The sequence below is a fragment of the Siphateles boraxobius genome, unplaced genomic scaffold, assembly GCF_051911475.1.
Source record: "Siphateles boraxobius isolate OS27281-9 unplaced genomic scaffold, OSU_SipBor_1 26, whole genome shotgun sequence".
Classification (NCBI taxonomy): Eukaryota; Metazoa; Chordata; class Actinopteri; order Cypriniformes; family Leuciscidae; genus Siphateles; species Siphateles boraxobius.
The window spans coordinates 14,149,101-14,170,149 of record NW_027508876.1 but is presented as its reverse complement, the minus strand read 5'-3'; the positions used below and the strand labels follow the sequence as shown (position 1 = coordinate 14,170,149).

The window sequence follows — 21,049 nt, the reverse complement described above, 5'->3', positions numbered from 1 at the left end:
ATGTGGTCTGTGAAGTTTAACTAATCGTCAATCACAACTCCAAAGTTCCTGACTTTCCTAGACGGAGTTATGATAGACGAACCCAGCTGAAGATGTGATTAAGTGCTGGATTGGATACACATTCAGTATACTATACATACATACAAGTACACACACACACACACATATATATATATATATATATATATATATATAGGTCCCACTTTTAAGTGGCTTACCATGTACTTACATTGAAATTAATAATTTGATACAACGGACTTATTGTGTACATACATGTTTTTACATTGTACTACTGTATATTTTGAAAATACCTGCATGTAATTACAGCTGTAATTAATTCATGTAATTACATTTGTGATTACACTGTTGCCCCTTCCCTTACACCTTAACCCACCCTTAAAACTACCCATACAACCACACCAGCTTTAAGGTTACACCACCTGCCTTTATGCACATGAACTTTAATAACATCCCACTTTAATCCGTAGGGTTTAATATGGAGTTGGCCCACCCTTTGCAACTATAACAGCTTCAACTCTTCTGGGAAGGCTTTCCACCAGGTTTAGGAGTGTGTTTATGGGGATTTTGACCATTCTTCTAGAAGCACATTTGTGAGGTCAGGCACTGATGTTGGACGAGAAGGCCTGGCTCGCTGTCTCCGCTCTAATTCATCCCAAAGGTGTTCTATCTGGACTCAAGTTCATCAGGTTACACAGGCAAGTCAGGCAAGTCAAGTTCCTCCACACAAATGTCTTTATGGACCTTGCTTTGTGCACTGGTGCGCAGTCATGTTGGAACAGGAAGGGGCCATCCACAAACTGTTCACACAACGTTGGGAGCATGAAATTGTCCAAAATGTCTTGTTATGCTGAGGCATTAAGGCCGTGTGTCCACCAAAGCGTTTTTTAGCCGGCTGAAAACGCTGGATGCTCTGCTGAAAACGCCTAGCACTGGGCGCTTGAGAGCGTTTTGGCAGCGCTGCGTTTTTTCAGTTGAGACGATTCATTGCTATGATACAGAATACCCGCAGCACCGTGTACTTGTAACTGATTTCGTAGATAATTTGTTTTATACTAAAAATTTATTTTTCATCCATTTTGTTCGGTTAGCTCTGCTGGTTGATGTCTTTGTACAGAAAGAATGTTGTGACAGTTGGTCGGGGTGATATTTGTCCCGCCCCTCCTCCACTGTGATTGGACGGCTGTGTAAAAAGTGACAGTGATGAGCGCAGCGTTTTACCCAAAGTTGAACATTTTTCAACTCTCAGCGACCAGTAAAAAACGGCGGGCGTTCAGCGCTTGAGCGTTAAATACACACTCAGCGCCTCGCTATGCTCATGCCGTTTAAAAAACGCGGCGCGCCCATTGAAAACAATTGGAATTTTACGCCAGCTGCGTGAAAAAACGCTTTGGTGGACAAACGGCCTAAGAGTTCCTTTCACTGTAACTAATGGCTCGTTTCCACTGAGCGGTACGGTACGGTACAGTTCGGTATGGTACGCAATTATTTGCGTTTCCACTGTCAAAAGTTGTGAATGGTACCAAAAAGCCGAACCGTGGTGGTGATGGCGCAATGGATAAGACACATGCCTTTGGTGTGAGAGACCTAGGTTCGAATCCACTGTGATACACCAATGTGTCCCTGAGCAAGACACTTAACCCCTAGTTGCTCCAGAGGCGTGCGACCTCTGACATAAAGCAATTGTAAGTCGCTTTGGATAAAAGCGTCAGCTAAATGAATAAATGTAAATGTAAATGTACCGTACCAAGGGGCCAAGCCCAACCCCTGAAAAACAACCCCACACCATAATCCCCCCTCCACCAAACTTTACACTTGGCACAATGCAGTCAAGCAAGTAGGCTACCGTTATATATATACAAACACACATATATATATATATATATATATATATATATATATATATATATATATATATATATATATATATATACTGTATATATATATATATATATATATATATATATATATATATATACTGTATATAAAAGTGATGCAGAGAGTAAATGATGAAGACTCATTCAAAACCTGTATTTTTATTTTTAAATTAACGGGCACAACTTACATAATTTGTACATACCAAAAAAGAATAAGAAAAACAATAACTCCCATTATATCTTATGACTTGCAACCCAAAATTTGATTAGAACCTTTCATTAAAAACTAACAAAAAAAAGTTTAGAAAGTTAAACTTTAGTCTAAAAAAAAGTTACCCAAGTCTACTTAACCGTTTACATTTATTGGCTTCCTTTCAAATGATGATACCAATATAATTCTCAACCACCAATCACACATTCAAGTTTAGCCCTATTGTCACACATTTTCTTTCAGTAGTAAGGACAATTACGTGTGTAACACAAACTAAAGTATCCTGATATTGTGTGCAGAGGGAAGAATCATGGCCATCTTCATTTTTTTCTACTCCAACACATTCACTTGGAAGTATCACAGACAATGGAAAATAAGACAAGTCAACCAGGTTTGGAATATTCAAGTATTTCTGAATAAATGGCTAAAAAAATACATCTTTGGAGTGTATGAAGATAATCAATAGTGTGAAATAAAACAATAACATCAAACATATATAACTGTTAGGGACAGAAGATTTTCTTTATTATTATTATTCTAGATGACAAATGTCAAACTAATGATAATCTTTGACCCTAGTAACACAAATTTTGGGAGAAATAATTCGTGGAAAAAGTGCAGGATCCAAGCATGATCAAATATGTGCTCTGCATTTATATTATTTGTCTATCTACATGTAGACCATGCTGCCAGTTTAGTTAATATCACTTTTAAGAGTAATATTAAGCATACATTTTTATTAAACTATGTAACAGTCCTTTAAGGGAAAATATAATCGAATGGAAAATATTTAGGAATATTAGTGATTTTTTTTTCTTGAAAAGAATTACCTGAGCCAGACAAGTATGACCAGGATAATCAAGATCTCGAGAATATACAAACCACAATAACTTCCAATCCATCTGAGGTTACAGAGAATAAAGTACCCAGAATTAAATGAGACATACACTCCCAAACATCCTGCCATTCTTCAACTCTTTTTCATTACTTCCACAAAAAAGTAAAAGCATGACCAAAAATGTGGAAGAAAACAAGGAAGAAAATTTTAAGATGGAATAGATTAAAGAGATTTGAGCTTACATCTCAATACAAAACATTTTATACAAATAAGAATACGGAACTATCTTGCCAACATTCAATATATTGGGCTACCTAGCTTAGCTTTAATGCCAAAACTAAACATGGTTCCATCCCATATGACTTAGTAGAGGTAAATATGAGTTCATGGATGGTCAAGGTTGGTTGTAATGCTCATACAGACCAAATATAGTCCCAAAAAGCATAAGTGACAATGAAACCGCCATTTGCAGTGATGTCAGAACTGGAGATGAATGCGATAAAACTGTACCGTTCTTAAATTAAACTATTTACAGTGGAGCATCCAAATTCTCCCTGCTGGAGTGGCTCGCCATCATTAGAACTGTATGTCTGCATAACAATAAACAGTTCTTTTCTTATTCTTAGATTGTTTCACAGTGCAAATAATTTCAGTAGGAATAGAAAATCTAAGGGACATTACAATCTTTCCAGATTTGTTTTGGATTTCTACAATATGATTTGCATTTCTGATTATTGGCCTTGCTATGCAACCATTCTTGTTATTGCACGTGACACATGGACCTTAAAATATACCAATGGCAAAACAGAAAAGCAACATGTGTGATCCAAGACAACAATAATCTCACTATGAAAAAAATTCATTCTTCCTGGATAAATTTAAATTTCTCCATACCAAACAAACGATGGGTCCGTTTCAATCCTCTCTAAAATTTATTTCCATTCTTCATCGATTTTTCTCCCTAAACATGCATCCAACTGGTTACCGGTAACACAGCTGACATCATTTCCCATGTTTGTGGTCTGAGTCCATGCTTGAGTTTGAGTCTGAGTCCAAGGTTAAAGTTCAGAGACCATATGATTTTTAAAAAAAAAGTGCTTTTATCGGTCAGTAGGACTTCTTCCCTCCGGGAGTTCTAGAAAGTTCATATTAACAGGTATCATCTGTGAAAAAAAGGCATATTTTAAATACATTTAAAATGCATTTCCACTAGAAATGTTTTGACAATTTTCAAATAAAACATTAGTTCTTACCATGATACCACCATTTTGTCTTCTTTGGATTTTTATTACATGTCCGTACATAAAAGGAGTTATCAGGTGGCCGCCTCTGTAAAGAAAAAAGGATAAATAAATAAAATTAATTATAATGAATATATTTTTATACAAACTACCATTCCAGTTTGGGGACGGCATGCTTTAAGGTTTTTGATAGTAGTCTCTTATGCTCACTAAAGCTGCATTTATTTGATCAAAAATACAGTGAAAACAGTAATATTGTGATATATTTTTTGTTTAAAATAACTTTTTATATTTTAATGTATTTTAAAATGTGATTCACTCCCCAAAGCTGAATTTTCAGCATTATTACTTCGGTCTTTAGTGTCCTGTGATCCTTCAGAAATCATTCTAATATGCTGATTTGGTGTTCAAGAAACATTTATGATTAGCAATGTTGAAAGCAGTTGTGCTGCTTAATTTTGTGGAAACTGTGCTACAGTTTTCTCATGATTCTGTAATGATTAAAAAAAGTAAAAAAGAACAGCATTTATTTAAAATGGAAAACTTTTGCAACTTTATAAATGTCTTTACTGTCAGTTAATTAATTTAATGCATCCTTGCAGTATAAATGTATTAATTTCTTAAAAAATAAAATCTCCTTTTGAACGGTAGTGTATATACTGTACTACATATATGAAACTAGTTTATGGAGACAATGTTTTCAAAAATCAATGCAAATGTATGAAGCTTTTAAGCCTTTTGGAGTTTATTTTACATTTTGTTAAGAAAATGTCATTAATGTCTGAATAAGTGGGTGTAAATTGAACAGATTATAAATGCTTAAGGTTCTACTGTTTTCCCCTCCTGTCACTAAGGTTGTATAAATGTCAAAAAGTCAGCGTTAAGACACATTTAAGTAAGTACTATAATAAGTAAGCCATTGATTCAGAAAGGCACCAAATATAGCTGTGTGATGCGGTTAATGTCTTACTATTGTAACTAATGAACAAACATATCTGTGCTGATGGCCTGCACCCCAGCAGAATCGGAGCGGCTGTTCTGTCGGACAACATCTCCAAGACGTTACACACCATATGACTAGTAAGTCAAAGTCCAAATCACAGTCTTTGCTGTCCCAACTTAATTGATATAAGTAGTGTAGAACATTATATAGAAACTGTGTCTATTCCTCGCTTAGTGAGGCCAAACAATAAATCTACTGTAGGATCTAGCAAAAATCTTATTGTAATTAAACCAGAAAATTTAAATATCAGTGAACAAAAACAATTTCTAAAGCTAGGTCTTCTAAACATTAGATCGCTCACACCTAAGGCGGTTATTGTAAATGAAATGGTCACAGATAATAGTTTCGATGTACTTTGCCTTACTGAAACCTGGCTTAAACCAAATGATTATTTCGGTCTAAATGAGTCTACTCCACCAGGATATTGTTATAAGCATGAGCCCCGTCTGATCGGTCGTGGCGGCGGTGTTGCAACAATCTATAGAGATATTCTTAAAGTTACTCAGAAAACAGGTCACAGGTTTAATTCGTTTGAAGTACTTGTGCTAAATGTTACGCTCTTAGATGTAAGAAACAAATCCATATTATCTCTAGCCTTGGCTACCCTATATAGACCTCCAGGGCCCTATGCTGACTTCCTAAAAGAGTTTGCATACTTTCTCTCAGATCTATTGGTCAATGTCGATAAAGCAATAAGTGTTGGAGACTTTAACATAAACATAGATAATACAAATGATGCGTTAGGGGCTGCGTTTACAGATTTATTAAACTCCTTTGGGGTCACGCAAAACGTCAGTGGTCCCACTCATCGTCTAAATCATACACTAGATTTAATTATATCATATGGAACCAATCCAACTGATATAAATATTATACCGCAAAGTGACGATCTCACTGATCATTACATGGTATCTTGCGTAATACGTACTGCTGAAATTTGTCATGTTGCGCCACGTTATCGACCAGGCAGAACAATCCTTCCAACCACTATAGATAGATTCTCAAATAGCTTACCTGATCTATCTCAGCTGCTCAGTGCACCCAAACAAACAGATGAACTAGAGGAAATGACTAGCAGTTTGAGCACCATGTTCTCTAGTACACTAGATATTGTTGCACCAATTAGATTAAAAAAGGTTAGAGAGAAAACTAAAGCACCATGGTACAACAGTGCTACGCATGCAATCAAGAGAGAAACTCGTAACTTAGAGCGTAAATGGAAACAAACTAATTTAGAGGTCTTTAGAATCGCGTGGAAAGACAGTATGTCACGTTATAAAGAGGCTCTAAAAGCAGCCAGGGCTGAGCATCTCCGCAAACTAATAGAAAATAACCAAAATAATCCAAGGTTATTATTCAATACCGTGGCTAGACTAACAAATAAACAAACATCACCAGAGCAAAATATTCCGTTACAATATAGTAGTAATGATTTTATGAATTACTTCGATGAGAAAATAGAAAGCATCCGAAACACAATTGTAAATATACAATCCTCTATGATGTCTTATGATTCAACCTCAATTATGGCTCCTCTAGAACAACTACACCGCTTTACAACTATAGGACAGGAAGAGCTAAATAAACTTATCATTGCATCTAAACCAACAACATGTTTATTAGATCCAATACCCACTAAACTACTGAAAGAAGTGTTACCTGTAGTGGAAGAGCCTCTTCTTAATATTATTAACTCATCTTTATTTTTAGGTCATGTTCCAAAAATATTCAAGCTGGCAGTAATAAAACCTCTCATTAAGAAACAGCAATTAGATCCAAATAACTTAGCAAATTACAGACCCATCTCAAATCTTCCATTTATGTCTAAAATACTAGAAAAAGTTATGTCCGCTCAATTGTGCTCTTTCTTGCAAGAAAATGATATCTATGAAAAATTCCAGTTGGGATTCAGACCGCATCATAGCACAGAAACTGCGCTAGTTAAAATTACAAATGATTTACTTTTAGCTTCTGACCAAGGCTGTATCTCAATACTAGTTCTACTCGATCTTAGCGCTGCGTTCGATACTATAGATCATAAAATACTCTTGGATCGACTACAAAACTACACTGGTGTTCAGGGACAGGCATTAAGCTGGTTTAGATCGTACTTATCAGACCGTTACCATTTTGTCTGTTTAAATGGGGAAAAATCAAAGATAACGTCAGTAGACTATGGAGTGCCGCAAGGATCGGTGCTAGGCCCTCTGCTATTCTCAATATACATGCTGCCACTTGGTAATATTATAAGAAAACATGGAATTAATTTCCACTGTTATGCTGATGACACTCAATTATATATCTCATCACGACCAGATGAAAACACTAACTTATCTAAATTGACAGAGTGTCTAAATGATATAAAATGCTGGATGACGTGTAATTTCCTGCTATTAAATTCAGATAAAACGGAGGTATTACAAAGTATTCCTACTGACCTATAAAGCCCTAAATGGTTTAGCTCCTGTGTATTTAACAGACCTTCTATCGCCATACAATCCATCGCGCTCTTTAAGATCACTAAATTCGAGGCTTCTGGTCATTCCTAGGATATCTAAGTCCACTAAAGGAGGAAGGGCGTTCTCACATTTAGCTCCTAAACTCTGGAATAGCCTTCCTGATATTGTTCGAGACTCAGACTCGCTGTCCCAGTTTAAAACTAGATTAAAGACGCATCTCTTTAACCAAGCATTCACTTAATGCTTAACCTTTAATACTACTGCTGAATCAGTTCGAATGCATTAACATTATGAACATCAGCTATGCTAATTATTTCCCATCTGCCTTTCTGCTGTTATCTCGGGACGCTAGTCCCGAGGTAAATAGCGTTCGTCAGCTCCAGTTTGTATCCAGCCTCTCACGGAGACTTCAGATGCCCCAACGCCTGTGAAGAGACGACTCGACGCCTGTGAAGAGACGACTCAAAGCCGGCGATATGTTATGCCATACATTAATACATGATTAACTAACTGTATTTTTCTATGTACATTTCCGAAATGCACTTTCTGTAAAGCTGCTTTGAGACAATGTGTATTGTGAAAAGCGCTATACAAATAAATTTGAATTGAATCTGTCTAAGTGTGCTATCATATTCATCTGCACTGTAACTTTAGAATCCAAAGGGATACAAATAACCAAAAGCTAAAAGATCGCAATCTCGATCTAAACACCCACATGATCTATGTTATGTCTATTAAATATTTGACAAGTATGATCACAGCGAACATTCAAATCTCTGTTGGAAGAACTTGGCACTTCCGCTGATCCAGGGACAGCATTTGTATAGGTATGAAACAGCGTCACAAACAGGCGCTGATTTGATGCTTCAAATAAAGATTGTATCAATTATATTACACCTGTAGATGGCGACAAGTTAAAAACATGTATTTGTCATTAGCCCTATTCGCACGGGATAACCTGGTGACCTCTAGTCATTTGTAATAATTGGAGTTTGTCTGAGATCTTTATCCCGTGCGAATCGGCCATGTCTGTAATTTGTAAAGTAAAAATTCCCCCGCAAATTACCAACTATATTTCGCCGAACACCGAGGTCCTGTGATAATATTAGTCCCGTGCGAATCGACATCTCTGAGATTTGGCCGGATCGTATATAATTTTTTCAAGGTTTTTGTTTCATGTGCGCCTTTTTATCCATCTTTCGCGAAGAATGGAGGCTGGTTGGCAGTGTTTTGATAGTATTTTGGGTGCTGGGTCATATCGCTATACACAACTACACAATTTGCAGAAAGTGAAAGCTGAAAATCATCAGAAGAGCAAAAACAAAAAGAATGATTAGATGGAGATAAATGACATGTATAGCAGCATGCGGTAAGGAACTTTATTCTGTTTATGTCATAATATATATCATACAGCTAGACCTATAACGAAAAGATATTTCCAAGCAATAGCCTATTGACGTTATATCCGGGAGATAAGTCGGTAAATTTGAGTAAAATCACAGGCTTCTGTTATCCCGTGCGAATGCGCCACATGAAATTCAGATGTGGCGGTGTAATTTTTAAATCACACGAGGTCCCCAGATAGTACTAATCCCGTGCGAATAGGGCTATTGAAACATTAATTCAAGAGATTATCAATATGCTTCCATACTATATGGTAGGCATAAAAAACAGTATGTGAACCGAGTAGAAAAGCATGTCCGAATTCGTAGCATTAATAAAAAAAACAGTAGGTGAAAAGTCCCTGAATGACCTACTACTTCCGGCGAGATTCTGAAGAGTACATTTGATGGACACTTTCCTATCCCATGAGGCCACGGGAGAGGACTTGTGAAAAAAGGTGAAGCATCACAACTGTAGCCGCAAGTCACATGACAGCGACAACATGGCAGGTGTAGCATGTCCAAATTTCATTTATACTACACACATTCATACCATATAGAACATACTTTTTTTAACTGTAGCAATTAACAAGAACCGTGATCTCTATTTTAAACTGTGATTCTCAATTTATCCAGAATTGTGCAGCTCTAGTACACATCAAGAAAACAATTGCATTGTGACGTGAGACACTTACCTTCTCTTTGCAGCTAGACAGCATGCTAATAATGCTAAGACAAACAGACTGCACCGAAAGAGCTGGTGACCAATCCTCCGTTAAGATGGACAGGCAGATGTGGCCATTGCTATAAACATGGGGATGGACAGGTATATTGTCTCCTGTGAACATTACCTGTCAAAACACAACATAAAAAAAAAATCTTTCAATATGGTACACTATATGACCATGTGTGCTTGAACTGAATCAAAGTGAATAACAACAATAGTCTTCTGCTTACAGGTGAATTAAACTAATTTCATAATGAACTTTACACAGTCATTGAACTGAATCAACAATGAAGTTCAGACTTCAGCTGAATAATGACACTATTGTCTTCTGTACAGCTGCTTTAAAGCAGAATTTAAAATGTTTCATATTTGATGAAGTTTGCATCATTGATTGTTATTTTTCTGTTCATCACTGAGAAGCTGCTTTGAAACAATCTGTATTGTATAAAGCGCTAGATAAATAAAGGTGACTTGACTTGACTATGGTGGTCAAGCAATATTTTCCATGAATAATTTAAATTTTGACCTGTTCTTCCCATAAAGCTATAATATAAATTCTACTTGAATTACTTGACTACTTGAAATGTATTGCATTTAGTATAGACTATAATATTATGATGCTTTTATAGAGCTATGATTATGATTGACAAAAATCATAATTGCCGATTATTACCTTGAAATTGTAATTGCGATTATTAATTACGATTATCACAATTTACATTGAATATATATAGGCATATTATAATACATGTTTTCACAAAAATTGTTAACACGCAAGTACTGTTCCCCTTTACTTAACATACACATAAATTGTAAGAATGACTCATAGTAAAGACTAGAAAAACATTAGGACTATGCTAAAGCAATTAAATAGCAGTCCCAAACTAGTTTTTGTTAATACAATGTTGATATGAGCCACCACAGTCATTTAATAATATAAAAAATAACACAGAGTGAAAATAAAGTGGCATTTTTGAAAGGACAGTTACCATGGTAAATACACAATACTAACAAGAACTGTTAATGAAACAGCTCCTGGTGAATAGAATGAAAATCACACCTGTATGCAAATCCTTCTCAGCTAACACGTGATTTATTGGTATTTTACTTTTATTTCGTGACTTAATAATTTGCATTGTAACGACGTTGCATGCACATAGTTTCTTTTGCACTTTATACAGTGAAGCGATACACAGCGCGCGCCGCCGCATTTGCGCGTGCAATTGAAGAGTGCGCGCTACGAGCACAGTATAACGAGACAGGACAGTAAAGTCCGTTTTTCTGAGGTGAAAGACTTTTTATTTCAGCGTACACTTACGTCACTGAGTGGTATGTCATATTGTGCTGGGTTTTCTGAAGTAGTCGTGATTCGCCTCTCATAACATAATTATGCTCTAAACACACACACGCAGAGTGGACTTTCTTTTGTAATCGCGGCTTTGAACGATTACGTAATCGTGACATCCGTAATCGTAATCGCAGTTAGAAATTCGATTAATTGTGCAGCCCTATGCTTTTATGGTGATTTTTGTCCTTTTCAGAGCTTGAGAGTTTCAGTCCACATTCACTTTATGGAAAAGAGCAGCATGGACATTCTTCAAAACTTTTCCTTTTGTGTTCCACATAACAAAGAAAGTCATTTGGATTTGGAACAACACAAGGACCAGCAAATGATGACAGAATGTTAATTTTGGGGTGAACTATCCCTTTAAATCATAAGCCGGTGCTTAGTCCTCACAATTGGCATGAGGCCGCTAGATTAGGAGGTGGAGACAGAGACAGCCGGCTGAATGAGAAGCCGGCGCCAGATCCGGACTTACATTCGAAAAAGCATAGAGCACTCGCGATCATAATACAGCCAGTGTCTCACTTCCGATTAAATGCACTTAATGCACACAAACTCTGCTAGGGCTACTTCAGCAACAAAAAGGATGTTCATCAGTCACTTTTAATCTTAAGTGCTTCCTTCCTTTATCACATGTAAAAGTCATTTGACTAAGAATATACAGTAAGGCACACACTTACCTTTGCTCCATTTAGACTTTGTATCAGCTCTAAACCATCAACAGCATTTCTGTCACTTGTTCTAATGCATTTTTTCGACTATAACAGTCCCTGCCTCCATAGAGTCATGCAGTTCTTAACTCTAAAGTGGAGTGTGAGCTTGTTTATCAAATTTGGTCTATACCAGTCTGTTATTTATAGTGGGACTGATATGTAAAATAAGATCAGAGCTAATCCCCTCAAATGTGGCCTTTAAATCTGTAGTCTACAAGCTCAATCTTGTGCAAATTTTTACTTTTGTTTTACTGTTGTAGGTGCAAAACAGACTTTAGTTGACCCTATAATATACGCTATACTACAAATGAATATTAAAGTGAGTATAGCAATGCACAAAGTTTGATTTTATGCAAATGAGCAGGTACATGTTATCCGCCTACTGTGAGTGATTGTAGTTGAGTGCAAGCAAATGGAGGAGAAGTTAATGTTACCATGAGCGATCACGCTTGTGTATATGATTTGTCTCTGCCTACATACAGAAATATAATAAAATGGTAGATGGAAAACGAGTGTTACTGTTGTCTAAAACTAAAATTATTAAAATTATTTTTGTTAACTTAAAGCTTAAATATGTTAAATATAAATATTAGATGAAAAAAAACTAAATGATTTTTAAATGAAATAAGTTTAGGTTAAAATATTAAAACAACCACTAAAACTAAAATTTAAATAAACCATTTACAAATATTTCAAACAAAAGAAAAAGTTATACATGAGCACTACTAAACTATTAAATGAAAACTGAAAATATAAAAATAAAAGCAAATTCAAAATGTTCATAAAAACTATAATAGTATATAAATAACACTGGCCAGAAATTTGGCCCAAAAAAATCTTTAAAAAAAAATCTTTCATTCCTATTAATTTTGCAATTAAGAATATATTCTAAAAATGTATATTTTGACTATATTAAATACACTTTATTTAGAAGTTAATAAAAAATATTTAGAATTACCTGAGGCGAGTCAAAGGGATAACGGCCACTAAATTTAAATAGAAGCTGAAATTTCTCCCCTTCATAAAGAGTACCAGATGCTCCTTCCATATCCACAATCCATCTGTAAAGAGAAACAGAAAGACATTAGTTTTTTTTAATTCCCTTTGGTACTTTTACCAAACTTCTACATTTTCAAAACTCTTAGTAAAAAAATCCACACTGATTACACTTATAGTAGTCATTCTTTCAAAACCTGATCCCCATGCTTTCATAAAAGTTATACACATTTCAGTCCACATAACTATTGTTTCAAAGTTCAAACACAAGATTTTTGCAATATGTAATAAGAACATTTGATTTAATTACCAAAACACAACAGTACGATCTTCTTTCAATTTAGTACTTTTAACAATCAGTTAATTTAATAGCAAACAAAGCAAAATACATATCACACTTGTTGCTGAAATAATCACAGCAATACAGGCTACAGATGCCACATTAGAAAATACCATTACCTAACTTACGTAACATAAAATCCTAATGTTTGTAATAGTATCTATTCAGTTTGTTATCAAAAGGTGTGATGAAGTTATGAAACTGTCATGAGGTTTTGTGCTAGAACAGAGTTTGCTGGCAATACAGTAAATGTTCTCACTGTGCCATATGACTAAATCTATACTGCAGTTGACCTGTACAAGGGTGAGTTACAGTGTCGTGGAAGTCTCTACCATGGTAATCTGTTTACAGTATCACATGGCATACATACGGTACTGTAAAATGTTGTATTTGATGCCATCTGTCTCCCTTCTTCTGATGCATCTCTGATCAATCTGATGTTGTTAAACACATTGACTGTTTCCTCCCCCTTGTACTCTATCCTGCTCTATGTTCACATGTCACACACATGCACAGCAAAAAGAATTCATTACATTTGGTTATCCATATCGGAAATTGCCACGAGCGGAGTGTTTAACTTCAGCCATAAAAAGAGAGAGACAGGAAGTAGCAAAATAATGAGCAATGAAAGACAAGACAACCATTGAATATCCAGAACTAAACAATAAGCGTCACTATGTCAGAGGTCAAACAGATGATGTCTCTTTCTGGCAGAAAATCCTTGACCCAAGCCGCTCTGGGATATTCAGGTCAATTTTCAGTCATTTCGGCTATTATAAACTTATAGAGAGCAATTTGACAAGCCTTCCTTTCCTAGTAACAAAGGTATTTAAGTGAGAGTGAAAATGGACAGAGAACTAAAGAGGGAAGGGATTTTCCTGACTACATGGGACACACTGGGATATATCACTTTGTGCTCACAGCTCACATGTGTGTCCTTCACTAATTCCTCTGCATTTCACACTGAGATTACTAGCATACAAGGCCTGATATCACTGAAGGAAACATCTGGCACAGAGGGCGATATAAATTTGGTTAAATGAATGAACTTCAGTTTTTGGGAACAGAAATGCACCACATTATATAATGAGATAATTTCTCATGTTGACATGTTAGCCTAAAATGTAACAAATAAATATATATATATATATATATATATATGCATTTAAAAATATATTATTAACAGATTTAACCATATTTAATTCATGAATCACAAGTTAATTTAGTAGAAGCACACCCCTAGTACAAGCATACATTTAAGTTTGCAATATCAATGTCAGAAAAACCGAAAACAGAAAATTCTTGCATGTAACTGCAGCGTCAGATAAAGTGACATCCACAATGCCATTTTCCTGCCACAGCATTATCATATCAACCGCAGCAGTTTGTTTACAGAAGAGTGAGAACATTCCAGAGGCAAAGTGAAATTATTCCTGGACCATCAGTGCTGCGTCGGCACAGGAGCTCACATTTCTGCCTTAGTTGAATGGAACATTACTTCACATGAGAGAAGATGCCATTATAGGTAGTAGGAGTGTAATTGTACTGAAAATGATCGGTGCAGGTCTTTCCATTCAGTACACTTGCGTAGCGAACTTCTGTGTGTGTGTGCAACGTAATTTCAAAGTTTTCCCCTAGGATTGGACAATATTGTTTATTTCGATGTACATGAAGGCTGCTACCACATCTAAAAATTAATGAAGGACACAAATTGAGCTGGTGGCGGATTAGTGCACTATCTATGTTGTCTTAAAGATGAGAGATGCTTTACATAAAGCGCTTCAAACTAATGCTGCCTTCATATCAGAATGAGATATTCCATTGCTCGAAAAGTAATAATATATCTCATATGACTTTTTCATTTTAAATTTAAAGTCCTATTTCTGACTGATATATTATAGCATATTCTTTAGATTAAGGGGTTTTAATGCCAAGGAAATATTTCCTAGTCGGAAATTGGACATGAACCCCCCTCTCAAGTTGTATTTAATAATGGGAAACTCTGAAATAATTTTTATACCAGAGTTGGCAGTGCCATAATGTACATCACCAAGCTTGAGAGGACCACTTAAATGTATATAAGGCAGAGATTGCATCCTTAAGGTCCCAATATTTTTTGCTGATAATTGTTAATAATCAAAGTAATCCCAGACAGTTGTTTCAAGCCATTAACAGACTGCTTAAAGGTAACAGGTCTTCCAAAAAACCCGTTGCTAATCTCTGTGATAATTTTCACAGCTCCAAGATTGATAAGGCACATTTACTTGCTCTCAGAACTTATTCACACTTCATTTGATATATCTGGGCAAAGTTTCACAAATGAAGGCTGCCACCTCAATAGTTGATCCTGTACCAATTTGTTTGTTTAAAGCATGTTTTGCCGCTGTAAGCGCTGTTGTTTTGAGTATTTTAAACGACTCTCTACACTCTGGTGTGCTGCCAGCAGCTTTTAAAATGACTGCCGTTACACCTGTACCAAAAAAAGACTAATGTCGATTTGGACAATTTCAATAATTATCATCCCATTTCTAATCTCCACAACTGTACCATCCCCAATGTATACTCATCTTACACCAAATAATTTGTTTGAGCCCCTTCAATCTGGGTTTTGCAAATATCATAGCACTGAAACAGCATAAGTGAAGGTTACTATTTGTTAATTGTTGCGGACACGGGCTGCCTGTTAATTCTGATTCTTCTTGACATCAGTGCGGCTTTTGACACTGTCTATCATTCCAGATTACTCACTCGTATGGAATCTGTGTTTGGCTAGACTGCATTAAACTGGTTTTAGTCTTACCTTTCAGACCGTAGGCAGTTTGTTGCCATGGGTGGACCCAAATCCAAAATTAGCTCAGTCAAATTTGGTGTTCCCCTGGGGTCGACTCTGAGTTCATTACTTTTTAACATGTATATTTTTCCTCTTGGTCAGCTCCTAAGATCTCTTGGACTTAAGATTCACTTGTATGTAGATGACACCCAGATTTACATTCACTCAAAACCGGGTGATCATGTTGCTGTTTTTTTTCTTGAACACTTCATTTCTGGGATAAAAAATTGTCTTTGCCTGAACAGAGATAAAACATAGAAAGCCAGATCTTTAATGCTTAAAAAAAAGTTTTAAAAAAATAACTTGGGGGTGATTTTTGACTTAACATGTGTCCCTCATGTCCAGAACACTTAAAACGTATTCATCTCAGAAATATTGCAAGATTGCACTCCATGTAATCATTTACTGTGGCAGAAAAATGTATCAAAAGATTTGTTTTCTCCCCTATTGATTATTGAAATGCTTTGCTTGCATGGGGCCTTGAAAAATACCCTAAATAAATTGCAATACGTCCAAAAATCAGCTGCTAGAATCTTGACAGGGACCAGGACTAGTTGTTCCCTCAACTCGCTTGTGCTCTATGGGTGACCAGGCTTTTTCTTCCCTTGCTTCAAAACTCTGGAACTCTCTTCCATATGAGATTAAACATGCTTGCTTAAACATACTTGCCTTGCTTAAAACACAGAGACTTGCTTATATGTGATTTTGTAGCGTATTAGTATATTTTGCATATTTATATTTTGTATATTGTATATTTGCAGTACGTTTAGTTTATTGTTTCGATGTTTCTATTTCTCTTATTTATGCATTTACTTTTTACCTTTACATTGTATCTTTTCTGTGTAAAGCGCTTTAATAAGAAACATTTAAAAGGCGTTATTTAAAATCAGGTTTATTATTATCATCATAAATTTTAAGTTCCCAAACTCGTTTCTCTGAAAAATAATGCTACAGCCAGTTATTTTACTTTGAAATGTGCACTCTGTCAGAATGTCAGAATGCCAACTTATCCAATAGTATCTCGACACCCCGGGTTGCCAGTAGGCGGAAAACGCAGCGTATTCCAGTTATGGAAGCCAGCTAACGAACTGGCTCAAAAAATAAATCTATGAACGGGAGCATATTAAAACGTGGATAAATGACCTCATCAGTCTCCTCACCTTCCATTGTCAATTGTACTCACTCCTGTTGTGTGTCCTCAATCTGGCAACCCGCATCGAGTCTAAGGAGGTGGGGGCGGGGAAAAAACTTGTACTGCAGTACCCATTTCACTAGGGTGCATTTATTACCCAACCACTAGCTGTCAATATTACATACTGCCCCTTTAAACATAGCAGAGGTGAGAACGATTGCTTCTTTGACTGGTATTTATTAGTTATTTCCACAACAGCTACATTGCCTTGTCTTGTTGTTAAAGTAATGCAAATATGAATAACCATTTGAAGCACCTATTATGTTTATACACATCGAAAATAGCATGTATTTGACCAAAATTCGAATCTAGATAGTGCGATAAATGTTTGCTTGTCAATGTTTGCTTGTCAAAGAATGTGACGCTACATTTTATTCAGAATTAAATGTTTTCAATAAATTTTGGCTTTAACAAGATTTCCCAAAGAGTGCACCATAATTAATGCGTTTCATTATATTTATTAAGTGCATTTTAGATTTGATGCTTCAGAAATCTGACGTAATTTCCGGTAAGGGAGCATAGTGAGCATTGATTCTCCCTGGTTTTTGAGATGAATTGTGGGATTTTTTTTAGGGAATGTTCCAGTGCACTGGAAGGATTTTGTGATTGAGACAGCACTTTAATGGCAGACGCCCTAATTAGTTCCCAGACAACTAAACTAGGGAGCTGATTGAGATGCATACACCCAAAAAACGTGATTATCGATACCGATCAGCGGCCGATCGATCGGAGCATCCCTCCGATATGTGATTGAAATTTAAACAGCACAATTATTGGAGTTATCTAAAATATTTGGAATTATATTGTATAACCATGATGTGAGGAGTTATCAAAAAATCACTACAGGTAATACTGTTCAAATGCATCTTAAACCAAGGTTGGATTTGGTTGAGCTTGTTTCAACCCACCACAACTGCCCTCAAATCAAATCTACATCACAGAGAACATCCTCCAAAAAACTTGAAGGACAACAATAAACATAATTACACTGATTAGTCAGGACAAACACGTTTGGCATAGCTCATACCTGACATTTCTTTGACAAGACTCGAACCAAGACAAGGCTACAAGGATGAATAAAAATCCTAGGCTAACCCACATTACATTATGTTCCCATAATACCGACCAGAGTTACGTAAAAGAAAAAAATACATTTATAACCCTTTGCTGTCAAAGTTTAGCTTTCTGAAACCGAGTAATTATGTCAATCATTTATTCTCATTGCTGCAGCACAGACAGATATAAACACATATAGTATGTTAAGTCAGCTCGTTTCCAAATAGATGCACCACTATGCACAAGACTGGTTATATTGAGATTCAGATAAGTAATCCTTTCTGGAACAATGTGATGCACCTTTTTTGTCTTGTTACAGTTTTTCTCAAAAGACTGCTATATATTCCTAGACACGGATACGACCATGCACAAGCCAAAAAGAGGTCAATAAGGTTTGTTACAGCAATACTACCCTCTCGAGCTTTAATTTTTGATTAGTCAGAGCAGACATCACTATAAATTGGGCACAGCAGCCTTACAAATGACACCACATGGGAAATGTTTTGTTTAAAATTTAGAAAACATGCCCACAATGGGTGAGCGTTTTCTAGGCCTGACAAGACAACAATAGCGTAATTCAAAGAGTCATATTTCACTTTTAAATATGACAATCCCTGATACAGGGCGGCTTGAGAAATTTAGCCTGTTAATAAGTACACCTTGATCACACACATGGTATAAGATTAAACAAAGAGTCGGGAAGTGTTGGCCTTACTGTGTGATGGTGTTCTGTACGCTCTTCTCATTTAGGGTCATTCCAGGGGGTGGATCATTCTGCAAGGCTAGCAGTTCTTTCTGTAATCTTTTCTGTTGAGAAATAGAGAGAAAGACAGTATTTAACAAAGGAAGGGAAAAAAAGAATCTAAAGCAGAGGTTCTTAATTAAATAAAACCCCTTAATCTAAAGAATATGCCAGGAATATATCAGTCCAAAATAGCTCTTCAAATTAAGCATTAATCAATTTAAGTCATAAGAACATATTATTACATATAGACATAATCACATCTAAGATAAAGGTTTTTGTATATATATATATATATATATATATAGTTTTCAAACAAATATTACGTCAATGAAATCTATATTAGATGCGATTAATCGATTTAACAGCACTAAGTCGAGCTTAGCAACATCACAGTATAATATTTTTTTAACTATTGTAATTCACAGTTTCAGTACATTCATTTGAATGTAGATATTATATTAGTGCTATCAAATTGATTAATTGCGTCAAACAAAAGTTTATAAATATATATTTTGTGTGTATGTGTGTGTATATAAGTTATATGCATGTGCATGTCTGTATATTTATGTATATAACTGTGGCAAAAAAGATTGCATATTTTTTGTAACTTCCAATATTCTATACAACGTAAAACGTGATGCTGAAAAATATTAAGTCAAGTTGAATGAAAATGTAACAATGTCTGCAGTCACAAATAACCTTGCAAGGCTGGATAAAAATAAATTAGACATTGATATCATGATTTCAAGCAATTAATATAGCAAACACATGAAAGTTCTAGTAAGAACGCGTTGATTCTACACATAACATTCACTGTGTTTGTGGTGAATCAGTAGTTTATGTGAGTCCTGCTCGCCAGCTGTTGCTTTTAAAGAACCGATAATTCTCACCCTGGCAGCTCAGAAACAGCGAGGAGGACAAGTTATGATTTCAGAAATAACACAGCAATATTCGATCCCCTTATTAGGCGTATCCAAAAAACACCATTTACACTATCAGAGACAACACACTCGACACCTGATCAAGAAGTGATTGATAGATTAAACAGGGTTAGATGTCAGCTGTGATCTTACCTGCATCGACGCCATGATGGATCCCCCTGCATCAGTGGCGCACAGTAACGCAGGGCGACTGACGTCACCGTCACGTGACACCCGAAAGCTTCTATGTTCTGATAACGCTCTGATAGAATGATAGTCCAAAATCTACCCCATACATTATTGACTCTTTATTATTATAAATGAATACTAGTTCAATTTGAATTAATCATAGCGATAATAAATAATAAATGCCTATTATTGAGTTAATCTGTTATTCATTATTCAAAAGAAAGTCACATGTGTTTCGACCAGGTTTCGACCATAGACGGTTTCCACTGACTTTCAAGATAGGCTAGAGTTTTTTCATTTTTGGTTTAAGTATTCTTTTTTAATCATTTAGTTAATAATTTATTTATTAATTATGAATGGTTGTAATTAATAAATGTTATTTTTAATAAAAATAAATGTCTATTACTTTTTTATTATTCTGTCACAGAAGTCAAATCAGTTTGGAAGGACTTGCTTTTTTTAAAAATGATTATATTTTTACTTTTTAATTATGAATGAATTAATAATTGTTTCTTATTATGAATAGTTTTAATTAATACACATCTATTATTTTTTTGATAAATATAAATGTACATTATTTTGTAAAAAGAAATTGACATTTGGAACAACTTTCAAATTAAGATTTATTTTTCAGGTGAAGTAGACTTTTAATTATTAATATTTATTTATTTTGAATAGTTATAATTAATAAATATCTATTCCGTTTTAATAAATATTAGTGTCTATTAATTCATTAGTTACAGAAGAAAGAAAGCCATCAGTTTGGAACAACTTTTAAGATGTTATTTCTGGTAAAGTATCTTTTTAATTGTTCATCCTTTTAATGTTACAATCATGCCATTATTTGAAGTATATATAAATATAAAAAGATATTTCCTTTACCCCGTGTTCACTTAAGCACGACTTTTTGTATTTTGTCTGCTGTAAAACAGAAAGACAGCCAAAACAAAATGAGGTGTGACAGTGA

General features: G+C 35.3%; 1 protein-coding gene across 1 annotated transcript; it reads right to left on the bottom strand.

The window, feature by feature from the left end:
* Nucleotides 1-2,038: 2,038 nt before the first annotated feature.
* ube2wb (ubiquitin conjugating enzyme E2 Wb) lies at nt 2,039-20,138 on the bottom strand. Its single transcript, XM_077244424.1, has 6 exons — nt 20,047-20,138; nt 18,944-19,035; nt 12,773-12,875; nt 9,725-9,880; nt 4,198-4,273; nt 2,039-4,107 (listed from the first exon to the last, which is right to left on the bottom strand). Exons 1-6 carry the CDS (start codon nt 20,059-20,061, stop codon nt 4,094-4,096), a joined length of 456 nt encoding a protein of 151 aa, XP_077100539.1. The 5' UTR covers nt 20,062-20,138; the 3' UTR covers nt 2,039-4,093.
* Between the last annotated feature and the right edge of the window lie 911 nt (nt 20,139-21,049).